The sequence below is a fragment of the Etheostoma spectabile genome, chromosome 8 (assembly GCF_008692095.1).
Source record: "Etheostoma spectabile isolate EspeVRDwgs_2016 chromosome 8, UIUC_Espe_1.0, whole genome shotgun sequence".
Lineage (NCBI taxonomy): Eukaryota > Metazoa > Chordata > Actinopteri > Perciformes > Percidae > Etheostoma > Etheostoma spectabile.
The window spans coordinates 3563609-3582277 of record NC_045740.1 but is presented as its reverse complement, the minus strand read 5'-3'; the positions used below and the strand labels follow the sequence as shown (position 1 = coordinate 3582277).

Sequence of the window (18669 nt, the reverse complement as noted above, 5' to 3'; positions counted from 1 at the left end):
AAATTATTTAAAAATCATACAATGTGATTTTTGGGATTTTTCTTTTAGATTCAGTCTCTCCCAGTTGAAGTCTACCAATGATAAAAAAATTACAGACCCCAACATGCTTTGTAAGCAGGAAAAACCTGCAAAATTAGCAGTGTATTAAATACTTTTCCCACTGTATGCCCTCTGCACATAACTGTTGATGATGTAACTCCACACTCTTCTCATGTAAAAAGGATGTTGATGACTTTGCATTGCCTAATATTGCATAATCATTTCTTTGTGACCCTTTTTACTGTGTTGGGCCATTTGCCTTCGACTGTTTTAATTTATGGCTGGGTTTTAAATCGTTATGAAACATTACGGAGGCCAAGTGGTGCAAGCAATAACATGAATAATCCATTGGCAGTTCCTGTTAGACCGAAAGAGAATGAGACCTCAATCACCATTATACTTAGGGGGAGTGAAACCAGGCAGTACCAGCATTTACCTTTCCCTCTAAAAACTGAACATGCTTTGCATATTGAAGTTTTATACATTGATCTTACTAAGGATTGTGCTTGAGGGTATTCAATAATATCATTGAGCAATTCTCTGCAAATGTGTAATCACTTCAGAGAAATATATTGGCCTCCAGTGTTTTTGGTAGGAATTTTTTGTATCCCCACAGCAAACCAAAATATATAATCCGTAACCCCTTAAAAACACTATTGTGAGAGTAGCAAAAGTAGTACTACAAGCTTCTGTTACACAGCTTCTGTATTAAAAATATGAACCAGAGCCAACTAATAAGCCTTTCCTTATAGTCATATATTGCAACTATTGCTGTTAGCTTACAATACCACCCCGAATTGCCTAATGTGCTAATCTTTTGAAACTACTGCTAGGTTTCTACTGGCTTCACATAAATCAAACTTTAGATATAAGTTATAAAACATGTGGAGAGGTAAGTCTCTCAAAGAATACAGAATTGTGTCCCCCCACTCACTGCACACTTTGTAATTTCTCAGGTTCTCAACAGCTTCTTAGAATAGAGACCATTTTAAATTCATCATGCAGAACAATTGCCTATTCCAGGCACGTCTGTCAATCTGCCGATGAAATGAAGAGCCAGAGGCTACTGACCCAGACACATCAGCTCCTTTTCAGCCACTTTCTGAAGTCTTCCTATTCATTTCATATTTTTAGCTTGCTGCTGCCTTCTAGGACATGGCTCGTGCTCTGTCGTTGTGTGAAGTGAGTGGGCAACAAGTTCAGTTTATGCGAAGTGGTTATCATGACTGGTGCAAAGGCTTAACAAGAATAGGAAACTGAGTATTGAGGAATTTCAGTCCAATAATTTAATAACACCATAATTAATTTTACTTATTACAAACACTTGTTGTAATTCTTTCCTTTTTGTGCAATATTGTTTGGGGTAATATGCAGCCCAAAATACTGTATATTTACTCCTAAAGCAAGGTAATTCCAAACCATATTATATACTTTAGAGCATTGTCCAATTTAAAATTTTACAACTTTTTCCCAATTTCACCTAATTACAAGCATACATATTTTAGAGATACTACATTCGGTTTTACAGACACCATTGGAAATGCTTTTTGATAAAATATTTACTTCATTTGATATATAATTCAGTGTCTATACTGGCTTTTGAGTAATACATTCACATGACAGATATGTACTATGTTGTTACAATCCCCCATTTTCTTATATCAATTGTGCAAATGTTTTGCTAAACCTGTCTGGCAGCTAATTTCATGACACTATCTGGCTTGGTTGAAAACAAACTGCCTTCAAGGAAATTGTTCCAGTTTTAGGAAAACATGCTCATGTTGGTAAAGTTACTGAAATTACGTAAATGCTATTACAATGTACAGTAAACAATTCTTTGACAAACTCCCATAGCAGAATATATGAAACCATAGCATCATGTTAACGTTTTAAGGTAGAGATCAAAAGTACATCCTTTCACAGATGTCCAACAATAATAAATAATGATCATATTCTATATGTTTTAAGTATTCTTAATGAGCATTTGTTTTGTTTAAAAAACAATGTGACACATACGTAAACATGGTGAAGATAACCCTTTTCCGTGGTATACTGCAGTGACAAAAACTCTAGTACAAAACCTGTATGCAAAATTATAAACTAATAAAATAACCTTGATAATATGTACATATTTAAGTACCCTAATGCATTCATCTTCCCCCAAAGTCCTTAGACAATTGTACAAAATGATTGTAAGTTTTTTTCTAAAAAGTGTCTGTGCATTTTCCCGCATGGCGAGAAAGCATGTGTGACCTGATTGTTTGTTCATTGGACAGATATGTACCCACATTGGCTTCACTAAGAATATAAAATATAACCTGTTCAACAGATTACCCTTCCCCATTTCCAATCTTGATATGCAGTTTGTAAACCGATAACGGTTCAGAGGTGACCTGAGTCTGTTTGCTCATGGTCTTCACCGGAGTGTCTTACATTTAAATATTCCCTTCCAGAGAGAAATGAAGACACTAATCATGATATCAGTGATATAAGAGTGCTGTCCTGATCATCTTTTCTGTACAGCATCTTGTTGAACAGACATGATGCTCTGTTTTAACTTCTTTGTAAACAGGTGACTGGCTCTTCCACAGTAGGTATTTGTGGTTGCCTGTAGCGACACTTCCAGTGGTTGAAGCAGTGAGAATTCCATGTCCTCACCGAATGTGTACTGTGACAAAGAGAAAAGTGTGCATGTATTATATTAATGATTTCAGAATAAAGAGCATATTTTATTACAGCTTTTTACATCTGTTTGTCTTTTATTAAGCCCTTCTCCTAATCCTTTTTTTTCTTTTTTAAATCAAGCCAAGGTAGGTGCTCGTTGTTATGCCTGTTGCCTGCTGTGACAGCCATGATTGTAAATATAACAACTGCATTCAAATCACGAGAATTAAGTGCCACATTTATCATTGTCACTTCAAGACAATACCATTCTGCATTTGATTCATAACTGTCAATTCAAAGTGTGTTTGGATGATGAATATCTGTTACCACAACTATACAAGAATGGGCTCAGTAGGGCGTAACAGCATTGGTGAATTCTAACAGCTGCAGCATTCCAGATATGCTTCATTATTGGATGCTTTTGTGTCACCAAGTGAACCGCAAAGATAAAAAACGTCAAGCTCTTCAGCCAGTTAATATAAGCCACCAAAGTGTTTGTCACATACAGTATGTAAATAAGGATGCAGGCCTGTTGTTTTTGTATAGAGGTGCACCATTCAATTACTGCTTTAGTAAATAAGAGGAAATCACAATTTTACAGCATCTCATTTGACTCCAGTTTGGCCAAGCATTAGGTAACTCAAAGCACACTTTCTTTATTATCTTTCATATACTGCATCAGGCAATAAAACACCATTAACAGCCTCCTATCGATTTTAATGTGGATGCTGCTGGTGCGTTGTCCACACAGCCATCATGATGTCTCAAACTAGCATCAGCACTAAACATTTTACAACTCTTCTGTGGGCAGGGCTGCGTAATGGTAGTGCCCTTTATTACAAGCTCCTCTGCTGGCTGGGAGAGCTTGCCTTGGGAGCGCAGCTGACTAAGGAGCTCTTGGTGGGATGGAAATGAGAGTTTCCTCTAGAATTGCCTGCTCCAGGCTTTAGGATGCTGTCCTCAAAGGACTGAGGGGGAACAAAGTGGGAGGGGGCCTGAGGAGCTGGAGCAACAGGAAGCACTGATAAAAGCTTCAACTAAATATAACAAAGCTTATGACAACAAAGGATGAAATGCTGTTCAGTAAGACAGGGCTTTTTTCTAATGAGCTAATTTTACAACAAAGCCCTATATCTTACTGTTATCTACCTAATACAGGACACATGTTATGATGATTCCTAATGACAAACCACAGGACTCCTCCGCCTCCTAAAATCAGAAGTCTGGTATGTGCTGTCTGGGATGCTGTATGCGTGTTTGTGCTGTCGGAGAGACTGAGTGCCCCATAATGAAGCCCGCTCGTTTACTTAATGGCTGAGAACATTGCCCGCACTGATAGTGGCCAGGCCGAGCCCTGCTGAGGTAATGGATGGAGACCAGCTAATGAAGCTTCCCTTACTCTCCTGATTGCTGCCTGCATGTTGACCGGTGTGCTGAAATCAACAAGAGCAGATCGAAGGCGAGCCGCCAGCGCAGCAGTAAGAGAGCTCTCCGGCTGGCTTGCTCGCTCATTGATGACGGATGTGTAGTGGACTTTTCAGCTATAAAAACTGAAATGCATTTTTTTTATTCAAAGTTCTGCATTCATTTTGAAGTAACAGTAATGCACTGGTAGTGCTCTGCAGGGCATCATACCAGCTTAAGGATGCTACAATTCTGAAAATGTTTAGACTTTACACAATGTGTAAAGAGACAGCCAGAACTCACCAGCTGTTCCAAACAGGCCTCATACAAACCCAAGAGGAGGATATTCAAAGGATGAGGATTGTGATTATATATTTTTCTTATTATCAACAACAATGAATTGCTCACACTAACAAATACTGTCTGGATCCCAATTCTGATATAGTTTATCCCTCTGTGCCCTTGACAACTTTAATTGTGGTCCAAAAACTTTTAAAAGCGCATCAATTAGCAACACAGTTTCACTGGCTGACATGTTTCTTCACTTAGTAACTCTAGCTCTTCACTTGATTTTAGTCTTTCAGTTGCCAACATTTAAAGCAACCATCCCAGTGGTTAAAGCAGGGTGGGCTGATTTGTCTGGTTTGGAGCCGAGACAGGATGACGGAAATGTTTAACAGGCTATTGATTAGGGACAGGTGGAAGGAAGCATCTATGAGAGAAAAGCAATGGCCTGGAGTGCCTATTGATAATGTAATGACAAGAAACTGCCCTCTAAAGAAACAGGAGACACCAGAAAGAAAGTCAATAAAAATGATTGCTCCTTAGTAGAATAAGCAAAGCCTTTTAAAACTTTACTACTGCATACATTAAGTTATCCAGTTAGCTGTGTCTGGAACTCTTAACAACATTTTTGGTTGAATAAATATACTCCATTCAGGAATATTTTAGAAGACATGGAGATTGTTAACACATATTTGTTTCTATTTTACTGTAGGGGCCCAAAGAAACCACAGACTTCTAGTTAGAAAGGCTGTCTCTACCTTTTGGATGGCCTCGTAGACAGCTCGAAATGCAGGCTGCTTGTCATCATGGTAAACTCCCCTGTTACCATGGAGAATGAAGACACCTTCTTGATCAGCCTGTTGACAGTTGCTGCCATAGATACAGTGATCTGGACGGTAGTTCCACTGGCAGGGGAACACATATAGGCTTTCTGTAACACAGCAAGAGATAAGTTTGGATTGGTTAGGATGGTAAATAACTGGGTTACAAACTAGAGCTGTTGGAATGAAGTCCGGCAGTCAAATATTATAATAAAAAAACAAAACAATACTATTCGAATGTGATTTTTTTTATAAATTGTTTGGCTAACATTAGCCTATCCCCCTCTTCTCACGTCACGTCTGATGAACAATAAGTTACGAGAGTGAGAAACACAAGGCATTGGGAGCTAACGTTACGTACCGAGTAACGTTAGTACAGGGGGGTGACAGGTTATGGTTGGAAATCAAAAGAAGTGAAATAGTTTTAACATGACTTTAAAATGGATGTCCACAAGCCAAAATGATTGTTATGAATAGTTAAATGGTTTCCTAAGTGCGTCGCGAGTTATAGGAGCTTAGCTGGGAGCTTCATGAAGACAGCTAAAGTCTATGTTAGCTGTCCTACAGCTGTCAGAGTTTAATTCCACGTCATATATTAGCTTCTAACAGCTGTTTTGTCAGTAATGTGACAATCTGGAAGAAACAGGTTGCTTTTCAATCACTAAAATAGCAGTGGCAATACCGTTTGGCTTAGTTATCAATGCCGTTAGCATCATCGCTAACACTATTGTTAGTGTTACTTAGCTTATGACAAATTGTTTTGGCTTTTCTAACATGATGTCATTGAGCTAACCGAGTAACGCTAACCTTTAAAACAGCAAACCTTCAATACACTTATTAGATCATGTATCATTACAGAGTTCTGTAATTTAATCAATATAATAACAGTAAAGGACAGTTAGTTTAATCCATCTAATATTGTGTTAGTCATACAATCATTTGTTTGTCTATGTTAAATGATACAGCCGATAGTGATGTTAAAAAAGAATTGCATTTTAAATCACAATTACAATATTGGTGAAAAACAAAATCAATATTAGATTATTTTCCCAAATTGTTGAGCCCTATTTAAGAATAAAACTAATGATGTATATGTGATAGCACAAACCTGGATTATGGTGAAATATGATATTAAGAAGGTCTTGGTCCCCCCAGGTGATATTGAGTTTATACTTCTGGAGAAGGGGCATCAGAATTTCCTCCCACTTCAGTGCAACTATTGTCATGTCATTCTAGAAGATAAAAATACAGTAATCAAAAGAGCATTTATATCATTTTGCATCAGGAAATCATAACTCTGCATATCTGAAAAAATAATTCCATTAGTCAAAACTTCCTATCACGTCAAATAAACAGTTTTTTAGAAATTACAAGAGCGACCTCAGCTGGTCAATCTTGATGCTACAGCTACTACTAATAATTTCATAATAATACTAATTTCAGACGTGGACATAATACAACTCACATTTTAGATGTTTCAAATCTGCTTAGTACTTCTTGCCATCATAGGTGAGCACTTAACCTTAGTTTTAATGTCACAATGGCTACCATACTACACTGGTTATATATTAAATTGGCAACGGTACATAGCAACAGCTGAAAGAAGTTATCATGCTGCAAAAAACTTGCAAGAAAAAGATCTTCTACCTGCACGTTACCTTAAAGGATTTCTCCCTGAGGCGCGTCATATTCATGAGCATGACCCCTGAGTTGATTCCCGTCTTGCCATAGTAAGGATGGCGGGCGAAACGGTTGTACCAGCCGATGCGTGGCTCCTCGTGCTCTGGAGCCATGGCAGCTATGTGGTTCGATTTGAACTGAGCAAAAAGGGCCCAGATATCCTCTACTGGCTGCAAAAAAATTATATCTGTGTCTACATACAGCAAAGAATCCACCTCCTTTAGGATCAGCTGGAAAACAGACCACAATAAAACATATGAGTACATTTTGCAAATGTGTAATTGTTACACAGTTATACACAGGAAGGATGACTTTAGACGTACTGGCAGGAAAAGCCTCTGAGAGGCACACGGTTTGAAGAGCTTCTTCCACTCCTTCACATTCTCCTTTGGAAAAGTGATGGGGTAGATGGTGAAGTTAAACTTGGTCTGAACAGTCCTGGGCCAGGAGTCCAGCTTTAAGAAAAGATATGCACAAAGAAAAATTGTACCTAACAATATCCACACATTGAAAGATATTAACTTACAATTTTCTTAAAAAAACAATGTCTCTCAGCCTTTGGTCCCAAAAAAATGACAACTGTGTAAAAAAGAAGGCTTTACTGTAAAAACATCCATGCATTCAGAATGGCAGACTGTTTGTCAAACATGCCATGAGTTTGCTTTGTACAATTTGTGCAATAGTTACAAGAATGCTTTCTTAATGTGATACGCCAGTTGACAACACAGATGTAATCATAACTAGGCCATTGCTTTAGTTAACTGTACAATCAGAAAATTAATACAAAACTACAGTACATAAAGTTCTGGTGTTGTTGGGAAGACACTTACAGCATTTCTGAAGTGGTTATGTAGATCATCCTCAGCAAAGATGTAAAAGTGCAGAGGCTTTTTGCTGAGGAGAACAGCAGACTTTAACATGGTAAGAGTTTCCTCTAGCCTGGGGCCACAGGCCACCACAGCCAGGTGACTTCTTTCATCCCTATGTTCCTTGACTGCAGAACCGGACCTCTCTCTATAAGCCAAGGCAAAGTAAAAATGAATCAGTAACTAACCCCAGTTGTTATTGGTACAACAGCCCGGATACACAAGTGCAGGAGAGAACAAAGTAATGAAGATATTAGAAGGCTCAGCTGACTGGTGCGTAGCCCTGTAGGGTTGAACTGGTATTAGGTTTAATGAAAGGACCACTTTGACAGTTTTCCAATCATATCTCTGTATATGTCACTGTATGGCAAGCCTGCATACACAATTACAATTGACTAAAATATTTTAATTTTGTACAAGGCTCTAGTTATCCCCCAAATCTGCATCTCATGATGTTATTAAACTGTAACAAGACAGATTCAAGAAAAGCCCCAAGAAAAACTAAACATACTACTCCACCTATAACTGCATTGTGTAGAATTAGAGATAATAAAAAAGTACAATAGGCATTTCAGGTTAAAATGTAGAAGTATTTGTATTTCAAATTACTACAGCTTCTATGTATCCATGATGAATGATCATAACGGCTTTACACTAACAACTCTAAGTGTTGTTACTAAGGTGTCAACATGTTTGATATCTGAGAACTACTTGTACTATGACTTAAAAAACTCAAGAGTAGCTAGTTTGAATGTATGAGTGTACGAACAGGCTGAGCATTTACTCTGAACTATGAACCTAGGAAGTAGGTGAAAGTTGTGAGTTATAAAGAACAGTGGAATCTATTTATTCAGATGCACACAAAATCAGTCATACCTAAGAGATGATTCCAATAAGCAGTTCACTCCACAAACATCAGCAGGTAGTCTCCGATATGGATTCCAGTAAGAAACTGACAGTGATTTACACCTGACAGAATAAAAACATGATCTTTTGCATCCTCAACGTTAATTCTCTTGGACATCAGACATGTTTTGAGATTAGATCTGCATTTAAGAGTTAGCTTAGTTGTTTAACAGGAGGCCGTCTTTTAAATCCAGCAAAAAAGCTTACGAGGCACAGAATTAGCTAGCTATCTAGCTAGTTGGGGAGCAGACACGTTAAAAGGTAAATTAATTATCTAGCAGAATAGCTGACAGGTGGTTGCTTTTAGAATTATACAAGAAAGTCATTAGTATTGTGTGACACATAAGGTTATATACCGTGGGTGTAAAACAGCACAATGAATGCTGACTATATTTTCAATTAAATTATTATCAGCCCGATAACCCAGCTAGTTAAGTTAACCGGGTAGTTAGCGTTAACGTTACGTGTCGTTGACGTCATTTAGCAACTCAGTTAGCTAACTGTAACGTTTCGACTGCAACGTTAACGTTATTATTTTAGTCCAATTTAACAGTCACGCTGGCTTCAGAGCAAATGCAAATGTATGTAAAGCTAGCCACTAGCTAAGTTAGCTACTAATGTGCTTAGTAATTAAATTAAATTATCGCTAGCCAAATTACCTGTCAAGCTCTTCTTCGCTGTCTGGAAGGCCCGTCAGTCCTGGCTTTTTCCTGAGAAGGTGCCCGTAGTCATGACTGCGCTTGTCGGTTACCCCCTGTTCTTTCAGGTTCCAGTCGTCTCTGTCCTCCAAGGTGGAGGCGAGTTGGTTGAACACATACAACAGTGAAAAGAAAGTGAAGACCATGCACAGGAGAAATGCTTGAAGATAGCATCGCATTTTGCGTTTCAAGTTTTATGCGCTAACGGAACATGTTTGTTGGTATCAGCTAGCTACCATCGGTTGTGCTACCAGCTAACAATCTATTCAGACAGTTAAATTAAGACAGTTGGTGTTTACAGTTTTCCGCCCCACCCACATCGGTAAGGGCCCGAGCACTGAAGTGCAAGGGCACTAACGGTGTCCTAGCACGAAGTGCAAGGGACTATTGTTTTTGTAGAGATTATCATTATTATTCCGGACCATTGCTGTCATTTTTGAGGGCTTTAGCATGTGGGAACTCTCACAAAAACTTGCACACATGTCAGACCTATGAAAAATGATAAAATTCTGTGGTGATTGGTCCCAGGTGATGACAGGGGGCTCCATAGCGCCCCCTAACGTGCACCCTGAGTTTGACAAAAGTAATAATTCATCATTCAAACTTTCAGGGAACATGCGTATCATCTGGAACTCTATCAAGCTATCTTTAGAAAAAATCTTTAAAAAAAAAAAAAGTACGATATGGCGAATTTTTTGCAAAATTTCTCATTTTACGAAGACTTTTTTGAGCACTTTAGGATAGCTACACAAAAACTCTCAAATTCTTGCAGCCATGTGCAGAATATTAAACTCTTTCATCTGAATACACATTTAGATTTGGGAGTGGTATGGTTGTTCTATAGCGCCCTTTTAATTGGTTTTAGCGATTGGGCACATCTTTGAAGGCCTCAGTATACAAAAACTCACAAAACTTGGCGCCCACATAAAAACCTGGGAGCTTTGCAAGACTGCACCGCGATTTGGCCCACCTGTAAGCAGGCTATAGTGCCCCCTAATGCGTGGAAGGCCTTAACTTGGACATAGTTACTCCGATCTTCACCAGATTTAAAACGCATTGTTCTATTCATAGCTGACATATTTCCCATTACCTTCATTAGCTCCACCCAACCGGTAGACGGCCATTTTGAATTTATGAATTGTCATGTATTTTACATTCTTTCGAACTCCTCCTGAGTTGTGATTGCAATCTTCTTGAATCTTAGCCGGTAGTATCTACTGACACTCATGGCAAAATATTGTCAAAAGAAAAAAATTGCAAGTTACAGAGGACCAACTTCTTGTTGAAAGAGGAAGTTGCAAATTTGGCCAAGATTTATTCCGATTGCCACCAAACATGACACAGTTGTTCCACATAATGGCTTGAGCATCCATGCCAAATCTTGAGTGAATCAGCCCTGAGATGGCACTGTTAGATTTTTTTCTTTGACATATGGGAACCTAACTTTGTCTAACTTCTCCTGGGCTGCGACTCCAATCTGCAAAAAAACTTGGATATAGACTCGGTGGACCCTCGTGACAAAAACACAATGCACAAGTTATAGAGAACCAACTTCCTGTATGTTATTGAAACAGCAACAGTTGTATCTTGGCAAACATTATTCCAATTTACATGAAACTTAGAATGTGTGGTCTACATGTGACATTGAGCCGCCCCCTATACTCTATCCACACCAATGTATACAGACCACGCCCCTATCATAACTTTCAGGTTAACCACCTCTGGGTAAAAAGATCACTCAAGATATGTACGGGAGTAAGGGAAGTCTCCTGGTGAGTTGCTATCATTTAGCAACGCAGCAGTGCCAGCGCAGAAATGCATACAATAATGACTTTTTTACTGTCAGTAAATAGCACCTAGTGAAAGTCAACTTTTTTTTTCTATCTAGTGACAGTGATCATGTCGTTAGTTCAGATTAGTACTGGTAAACTTATCTAGATCTAGGGATGGAAAGCATCATGCTCTCGCCTTTTTATTTGACAAAAACACAGAATTTTAAAATACGTCCATATGGAAGCTTTTTAAGTAAAGAGCAGATTGGGTCACACGCAGACAGAAGCATACACACAGATGCACACACCACACATACACACACAGATAGCTGCAGCAAAATCAATTTTTGGCTTTGCAGTGTCTGACTGTTGTGCAAATGCACTGCTACAAAGATTGGCATCTGCCAGTATCCACGACCTGCGAGGAGGCGAGGGCCCGTGCATCGCTGCTTGCAGCGTTAATATTCTGTCACATGACGGGAACACAGGGTCAAGCATTCTGGTAGATGGTTACGAAAGTAAATCATTTTAGCCCAAATCCCATCTGCACATGGAACATTAGTTAAAAATGAGAATTATGGAAGTGGTGTAAATACAACCAGACCAATGTTGGGTAAAAGTAACATTACAGAATGATCAGCAATTTATACTTTTAAGTGTCAAATGTAAAATTGATGGTTGTGTAAAGTCAAAATCAGTTTAATTTTGTAATAGCCGTTATTTAACCTACGACCATGCATTATTTAACCTGCGACCATGCACCACTGCCTTACAACAAGTGTAAGGCAAACAGTTCAGTGAAGTGTGTAACTCATACTGGAGAGTTACACACATAGTGTTACACACTATGTGTGTAACTCAAGATAGATACCAAGTAAAATGACTTGTCATGTCTTGCCTTCATGGAACAAATCAGTCATGATTAGAAAACGGTTGTTAACACATTAAAAAAAAATAAACACAATCTATTAGCTGTGGAGATGCTATAGAAAATCATTGAGGAAAATTGTATTGTTTTACAAACTGTTCCGGTTTGTATTGAAAAATGGAAAACATATCCAAATATCTACAGCTTATTTTATTTAACATTATTTTACAATATAAACCATTCTATAGATTAAATCATGCTTAACTCTACCAAGTGAATGAGAAGCATACTTAGAATAATTATTCAATATTTTTTCTTACATGTTACAATTAAAAAATGATTGCATCCAGTGGTATAAAATGAGAGCCAGATTAGGCTATTAACCAACAGCATTATGGTTTACTGATAATGGCAAAGTGGAAATAATGCTAAAAAAATTATAATATGAACATAGGAGGTCATTAAGTGCAAATAATGATAACAAAATTCAAGGATAAACTACAATTCTGAGATGACTTTCTATTTTCTTTCATAATGAGTCATTTATTCTGTGCAGCAAAAACCAGCTCAGTGTGACGCTGATGTAACACAGAGTTGTTAAAAACACAAGTAACCACAACATGTGGCACAGTTCCACTGACATTCAGGATTTAATGCTACGGTTACTTTTTCAGTTCATCATGATGGATCTTGCTGCAACAGTTCTTTGAGTTGAGCATACAGCATATGTCCTGACTCCTGAATTCTTTATCATCATGGGAAGGCAGTGGAAAATACAGTCCCAAAGGAAGCGAATGCTTTCATGTTAGCATGTATAGTATTATTAATGCATGTTCAAATTTAATCTCTAGTCAAGGTTGTTGAGAGTGCAGAAGAAATGGGTTGTGCTGACTGGGAGTGTGAAGGTTAGTGAGTCTCTCCATTAACCGGCGAGCCTTCCCCGCGGGGCGAAGAGCATCTGGAGACCCCTCGTTCGGTGTTATCAGAGCTTGAGCCACTTTGGCTGTGTGGGTCTGCCGAGGCAGCACTTGTCGAAGTGGATGTGGGTTTGACCTTCTCCTTAAAGTCTGTGATTATTACAGTCAAGTCTCCAACTGTGACCTCTAGATGCTGGGCGCTGCTCCTGTCTATGTTTTTTAACCTGGGCCTGGTGAGGAGACAAACAGAGAAAAACAAACGGATTTGAAAACTGCTTGGCTGATACTAAATATTTCAGTGATGGCAAAGACCAGCAAAAATATCAAAGACCACTGAATATGAATAGCTATGCTGCTATTTCATTTGAAAACATGAATTCATTACCTCATCTTTTTATAGCTTTTCTTTTTTAGTGTTAGTTCTTTATCACTCTTGTCTTTCTCTGATTTTTCTTTCTTCTCCTTTTTGGGGAGTGTGGGTGGTGCAAACTGCTGATTTGCTTGCTGTGCAACCAGCTGAGAAACAGGTCGTGGTTTTCTGAAAGAGACAAAAAAAGTTATTAGCCTTATAGCTACATTTATAATACTGTAAGTAGAGTGAGCATGTGGTTTGCACAACCTTATCTAACAGTATTCTGTGAAATGAACACGGCCCCTCAACTCTAAATCTGTGGCAGTTTCACGGGGTCGCAAAAAATGTTGTCCTGTGTTTGACCCATCCACCCCCCCTACCAACCTCCTTATGCAGATTTTCGGGCTTTCAGACTACTCGCTACCATAGTCACTCCTAATGCTACATCATCTTCTCATTTACTAACTCTCCAAAACTCTGATAAAACGTTAAAGAATAGGTTTCAGAATTGTTCAAGGCCATCTTAAAATAGAATCAGCTTCCCAAATGTGCACTGTGCTTGCTGTAATCATTCCTCCTGGCCGTGAAGAGATCTATTCCGGAGGCCAATTCCAGTGATGGAGAACAAAATCCACAGTCCTTTTTCTGTGTTAAATTAAAAATAAAATAAGGTTGATCTGAAGTTAAGATGAGGCTGCGGAAGTCTGAGTTTATAAAATCTTCTAAAGTTAGTCTATTAAGTATGAAATGTCCTCTTCCTGTTTCTCCAAACAGTGTTTGCTTGATGAGCTGTAGTGGAGGTATAGGTAATATAAAGAGGGAATTTCACACTGAAAGCAAGACTAACTTTTGACAGGATAAATTAGTATAGCAAACAAATCAAATCAATGTCCATATGCGGACTACTGTTTTAAGACCATCTTGAACATTTGCAAACACATCCTTTGAACACATGCAAACATTTCCTCTGCATTCTTCCACCACGGCACTATATTTAACAAGAGCACTGAGGAGCTTGGCAATTTAAGCCCAGCTTTAACAATCTGATTGGTACAAGAAAGCTCACTTTCTTCAACAAAAGATTTGTTTTTTTTTAATGCATGTTATAGTCCAGAAAAATGGATGGTATTGGTATGGTTGTGTTACAAAACTCTAAGCTGGTGCAAGTCGATTGCTACAATCTTTGTGGAACGACCAACATATCACATCACAGCACTTACGCAGTTCCAATTCCTCTCTTTTCCTTCTCCTACTTTCATCATTTAATCTTTCAAACTTTTGTGATTTCAATTTTTACTTAAATTTTAAATTTTTTACTATACGCTATGCTAGAAATGAATAAATAGAGGATTAATAAATAGAGGTAGGCCTATTTTTCCCAGGGGGTGCCTTCACAGACCTAACTCTTTGACACCTGCTGGCTGTGAGTTACCTTTTTCCTCTTTTTAATACACCTTTCCTGGATAGGCTGTAATATAGTCATTATTTTTTGATGATTCACATGATTATGATACCCGGTATGATCTATCCTGATGGGGTTACTCTCATCTAGTCTATATGCACAACGTTTTACTTCCGGGATTGCTCCGTGCCACCGGAAATTCCGCCTGATGTCCCTCCCTTAGGCCAGATCTGTTGCCTTGGGCTTTCTTTCTGTTGGCATTCTAAACTCTGGTCGATTATGAAGACTATGGTTAACTGCTCCTAAAAGCTCTGCAGGGTAAATCCAGACAGCTAGCTAGATAATTTGTCCAATCTGAGTTTTATGTTGCACCACTAAAACAACCTTTGAGCGTACACATGTTCCACCAAAACAAGTTCTTTCCCGAGGCTATTTTGCAGCTGTGCCGTTACTCCGTACGGAGCTTAGTGCCACCCAAGACGACAGCAAATGGTTTAAAGAAATGCCAATAAACCAGAGCACGTTTGTCTTCCATCCTAGAATGCTGTGTAGACTCTCCAGACCTTTCTCTGCATAACTGTGAAGGAAAGTCTGGCAAAGCAACACTACTCTCATAACTAAATTGGCAGTTCACTAGATCACCTAGCTAAAACTCATGTAGTCTAATACCTGCCCTGCAATAAACCCAATCTGTATCATGTTCTGTTTTAAAAGAGGTGTTGACTCAACTCTATGGTATTAGAGGCTGTGGACTGTGATTGTTGTTGTAGTTTTTACACAGATGTGTTCTATTCAGTCAAGTGTTGAGCTGGATTTACTGCATTTAACCTCCACGTTGACTTATTAATTTTCTAAGTTTTCAAAGACTTCTCCCCAGTATCAGAGATTTAACTCTAGTGGGGAAATGCTTATTTCTCTTTCCCTTAAAACATTTATTTTCACAAGGATGACCTCATGGTACTGTAAAGTATGGCCCTGACTACTCTCAAAAATCCACAAAGTTCAATCACAACTACTACTACTACTACTACTACTACTACTACTACTACTACTACTACAACAACAACAACAAAAAACAACATTAAATCCGTCATGAAGATGAGATTTATTGCAGGGCTTTTGTTGATAGATGTACCTTAAAAGTATACTTTTTTATCGTAGGCTACTATTAAAATAGTGCTGCAGTGTTTTGTTCCTTAAAAAAATAACAGCTGCAGTTATTCTTACCGAGTTGACGTCCCCTTCCTGACATCACACATCGTGCACTTGAACGCCTCAGCAGTGTTCCTGAACGTGCAGACGCTACAGTCCCAGTACCCATCGTCGGCGGAGGGCTTCGATTGCCGCTTTGGCCTTCAGACAAAAACAAAACAAAACCACTGTGATAACGCCACAATTTAAATGAGCGCAATTATTTCACATTTGTGAAATGATTTTCACAAAGACACTGCTCTAAAGTTCTTTTCTGCTCAGAAGTCAGTCTTTGAGGAAAAGGGAGCTTTCAGCTCACACAGGCAGTTGCCCCATATTAAACCAGCAGCCAGCCGCCATGAACACTTCTGTAAAACAGCTCCATCCATTGACCGAGCTTTCTATCTCAAACCGCCCGATAAAGTATTCTTTCATAGAAACTAGCGACAGTTTTACCTTGTAGGGCTTTTCTTGTCTCCCATTTTACGAAACTTCGACTCACTGGAGTTAAAAATGATCTATGTTACAGGTGAACGTAACGTATTTATCTGCTATTCAGCTGTCGTGGAAACTCCTGTCGAAGGGCGGTCACGTGACACGGGTTCACCCAATCACCTTTAATGTAATCACAACAGAGGCAGAAATAAATGTGATACATTGATGAAAGGCGCTTTGTAAATTTTGCAACGTGGTAAGAGGAAGGTGTACGCACGCTTTAATGTAGAATTGGGAAGTAGAATATTATACTTAACTGTTTATAAATCTGCGCTTCAATACACTAACATATTAGGATTTTGTGATCTGTTTTTTGGTTGTTTGTATGAAGACTTGATAAAGTTTTACTTGCTTACTACAATTTAGAGGTAGGTGAAACTACTTACCTGTGCTGGTATCCATTTTTAAGATAAAGTTCACCTCATTGGCAACCGATGAGGCTAACTTTATCTTAAAATGGAAACTGAACAGTCACAGCAGCAAAAAAGAATAACAATGCATGTGACCTTAAAAACTTAAAACATTATCTTAATTATGACCATCTACGATGTGAAGCTTGAAAAACAAAAAAAAATGAAAGGTATACATACACCATACATCAAGCGAAAGAAATCTATTGATACACAAATAATCGAACACAATGTGGGGAAATAATGAAATTGAAGTAAAAAATGTATCTTAATGATAACACATATTTATACTTATTTCATATTTAATTTATTTATTTGACAGCCACTTTTAGATACATTTAACAGTTGACTTTATATAACGAACCTATGATGACTTTAGAAACTATAATACATTGTCGTTGATCAAATTTCCCAACTCAGTCAGACTTAGCTCCACAATTGCAAGCTACAACAATAAAACAGTGCTTTTGCCCTTAGATTTTAACATTTATAGTATTATGTTATTAATGGTGTACAACATTAATGTTGTACAACATTAATAGTTCTAAAAATCTGACACTGAAAAGGGTTTTCATGATACTTCAGTTGTAGGCTAATACTTTTACATGCAATTGAGTGTTTTATTTTAATTACTTTCACTGAAGTAAACGATCTTCCACTAGCAGGAAACATGAGTAGGCCTACGTTTGGACATTCCCATCAGCCGCCTCCAGATGGTGGCAGCGCATTTGTTTCCGGAAGTAGCCCATGTTGAGCGAAGAAGAGCAGACAGGAAAATGGTTGGATACTTTCCTTCACTGGTTTATGGTTGTTGTTGTGGTGCTCTAGCTCAGGTGGTTTTGGTTTCCCTTGCTCGTGAACATGAAGAGAAACGTCTGACTGATGTGTAACTTGGATTTAAGTCAATGTCCTTTAGCGTTACTATAATATGTAAGACTCACTCAGTGACCAGGACTAATCAAATCATATGGTGAGTGAGTAGATTCTTACGACTTCTTCCTCTGTTGTGATGCTAATAATCTCGTTTTGTTAACAACAGTGCAGAGGTTTCTTCTTAAAAGGAGTTTTTCCTCACCACTGTCACACTATATGCTTGCTCTAGGGAGAATAACTGGAATTGTTGGGTTTTTGTAAACGATAGAGTCAGTGTGGTCTAGACCTCTATCTGCAAAATGGCCTGAGCTAACTCATGTTATAATTTTCTGCTATAAATAGTCTATATAAACTCATTATTTTAAATCAAACAATATTTAAAAGAGTGGCTTAATTAAACATTTGCGTTGCTTTGGTATGCCAGAAAGTTATGGCAGAGGTATTTGTGGGGAATCGTATAAATAAAATGAGGTTTATTTCTATGGTGTAGAAATGATTTGAACTGAGGTCAGAGTGTGTGCGTATTAGGGGTGTGAATCTTTACTACTCTTACAATTCGATCACGATAATCCTGTCAACGATTCGATCCGATTCAATATCAGGATGCATCAGTGTGCGTCACCTTTTTAATATTATTATTCATTGCTACACATGGTTTTCATCAACAAATTTAAGCAGTCAGATATAAATGAACTTCCTTTTTTATTGTATCTGCTTTTAAACAAGACACTTCCGTGACTGTAACGGAGTTTAAACACAACAGAAAAAGTATCATCAACAGGCAATAATTGATAATGGCCTGTCATTGCATTGATGCTGAATCGTCCACGTCCGCATCGCAATGCTTTGATGCAATGATTTATTTCAACACCCCTAGTGTGCATGCGTGTGTTAGAAGTCTCTATTTTCTATGTATTTAGGTATGTGTCCAAAATTGTCTGTGGTAAATATGCTTATGCTGAATCAGATGAACAAGGCTTTACCCCTTTCCTTTGATAGGTTCACCATTCTCTACTGAGACATTGA

At 38.2% G+C, this 18669-nt stretch overlaps 2 protein-coding genes across 5 annotated transcripts in view; both read right to left on the bottom strand.

Annotated features, from left to right (window-relative positions):
* Window positions 1–9669, bottom strand: part of gxylt1a (glucoside xylosyltransferase 1a) — a 23651-nt gene extending 13982 nt beyond the window's left edge. The window contains exons 1-8 of one of the 4 annotated variants that reach the window (XR_004333068.1): window positions 9325–9666; window positions 8636–8728; window positions 7724–7907; window positions 7217–7348; window positions 6872–7123; window positions 6322–6445; window positions 5151–5323; window positions 2452–2707 (exon numbers count right to left, since the gene is read on the bottom strand). Coding sequence is in view for 3 of the 4 variants with exons in the window: in XM_032523580.1 (XP_032379471.1) it covers window positions 2546–2707; window positions 5151–5323; window positions 6322–6445; window positions 6872–7123; window positions 7217–7348; window positions 7724–7907; window positions 8636–8728; window positions 9325–9542 (1338 nt within the window). In the remaining variant the exon portion in view is untranslated. Of the gene's footprint in view, window positions 1–1310; window positions 2708–5150; window positions 5324–6321; window positions 6446–6871; window positions 7124–7216; window positions 7349–7723; window positions 7908–8635; window positions 8729–9324 lie in introns of those variants that run through there. The other 3 variants (XM_032523581.1, XM_032523580.1, XM_032523582.1) reach the window with 3 other exon arrangements.
* Window positions 9670–12194: 2525 nt separating this feature from the next.
* LOC116694107 (YY1-associated factor 2) lies at window positions 12195–16555 on the bottom strand. Its single transcript, XM_032523591.1, has 4 exons — window positions 16322–16555; window positions 15902–16027; window positions 13306–13458; window positions 12195–13150 (listed from the first exon to the last, which is right to left on the bottom strand). The coding sequence occupies exons 1-4, from the start codon at window positions 16345–16347 to the stop codon at window positions 12910–12912; spliced, it is 546 nt and encodes a 181-aa protein (XP_032379482.1). The 5' UTR covers window positions 16348–16555; the 3' UTR covers window positions 12195–12909.
* Between the last annotated feature and the right edge of the window lie 2114 nt (window positions 16556–18669).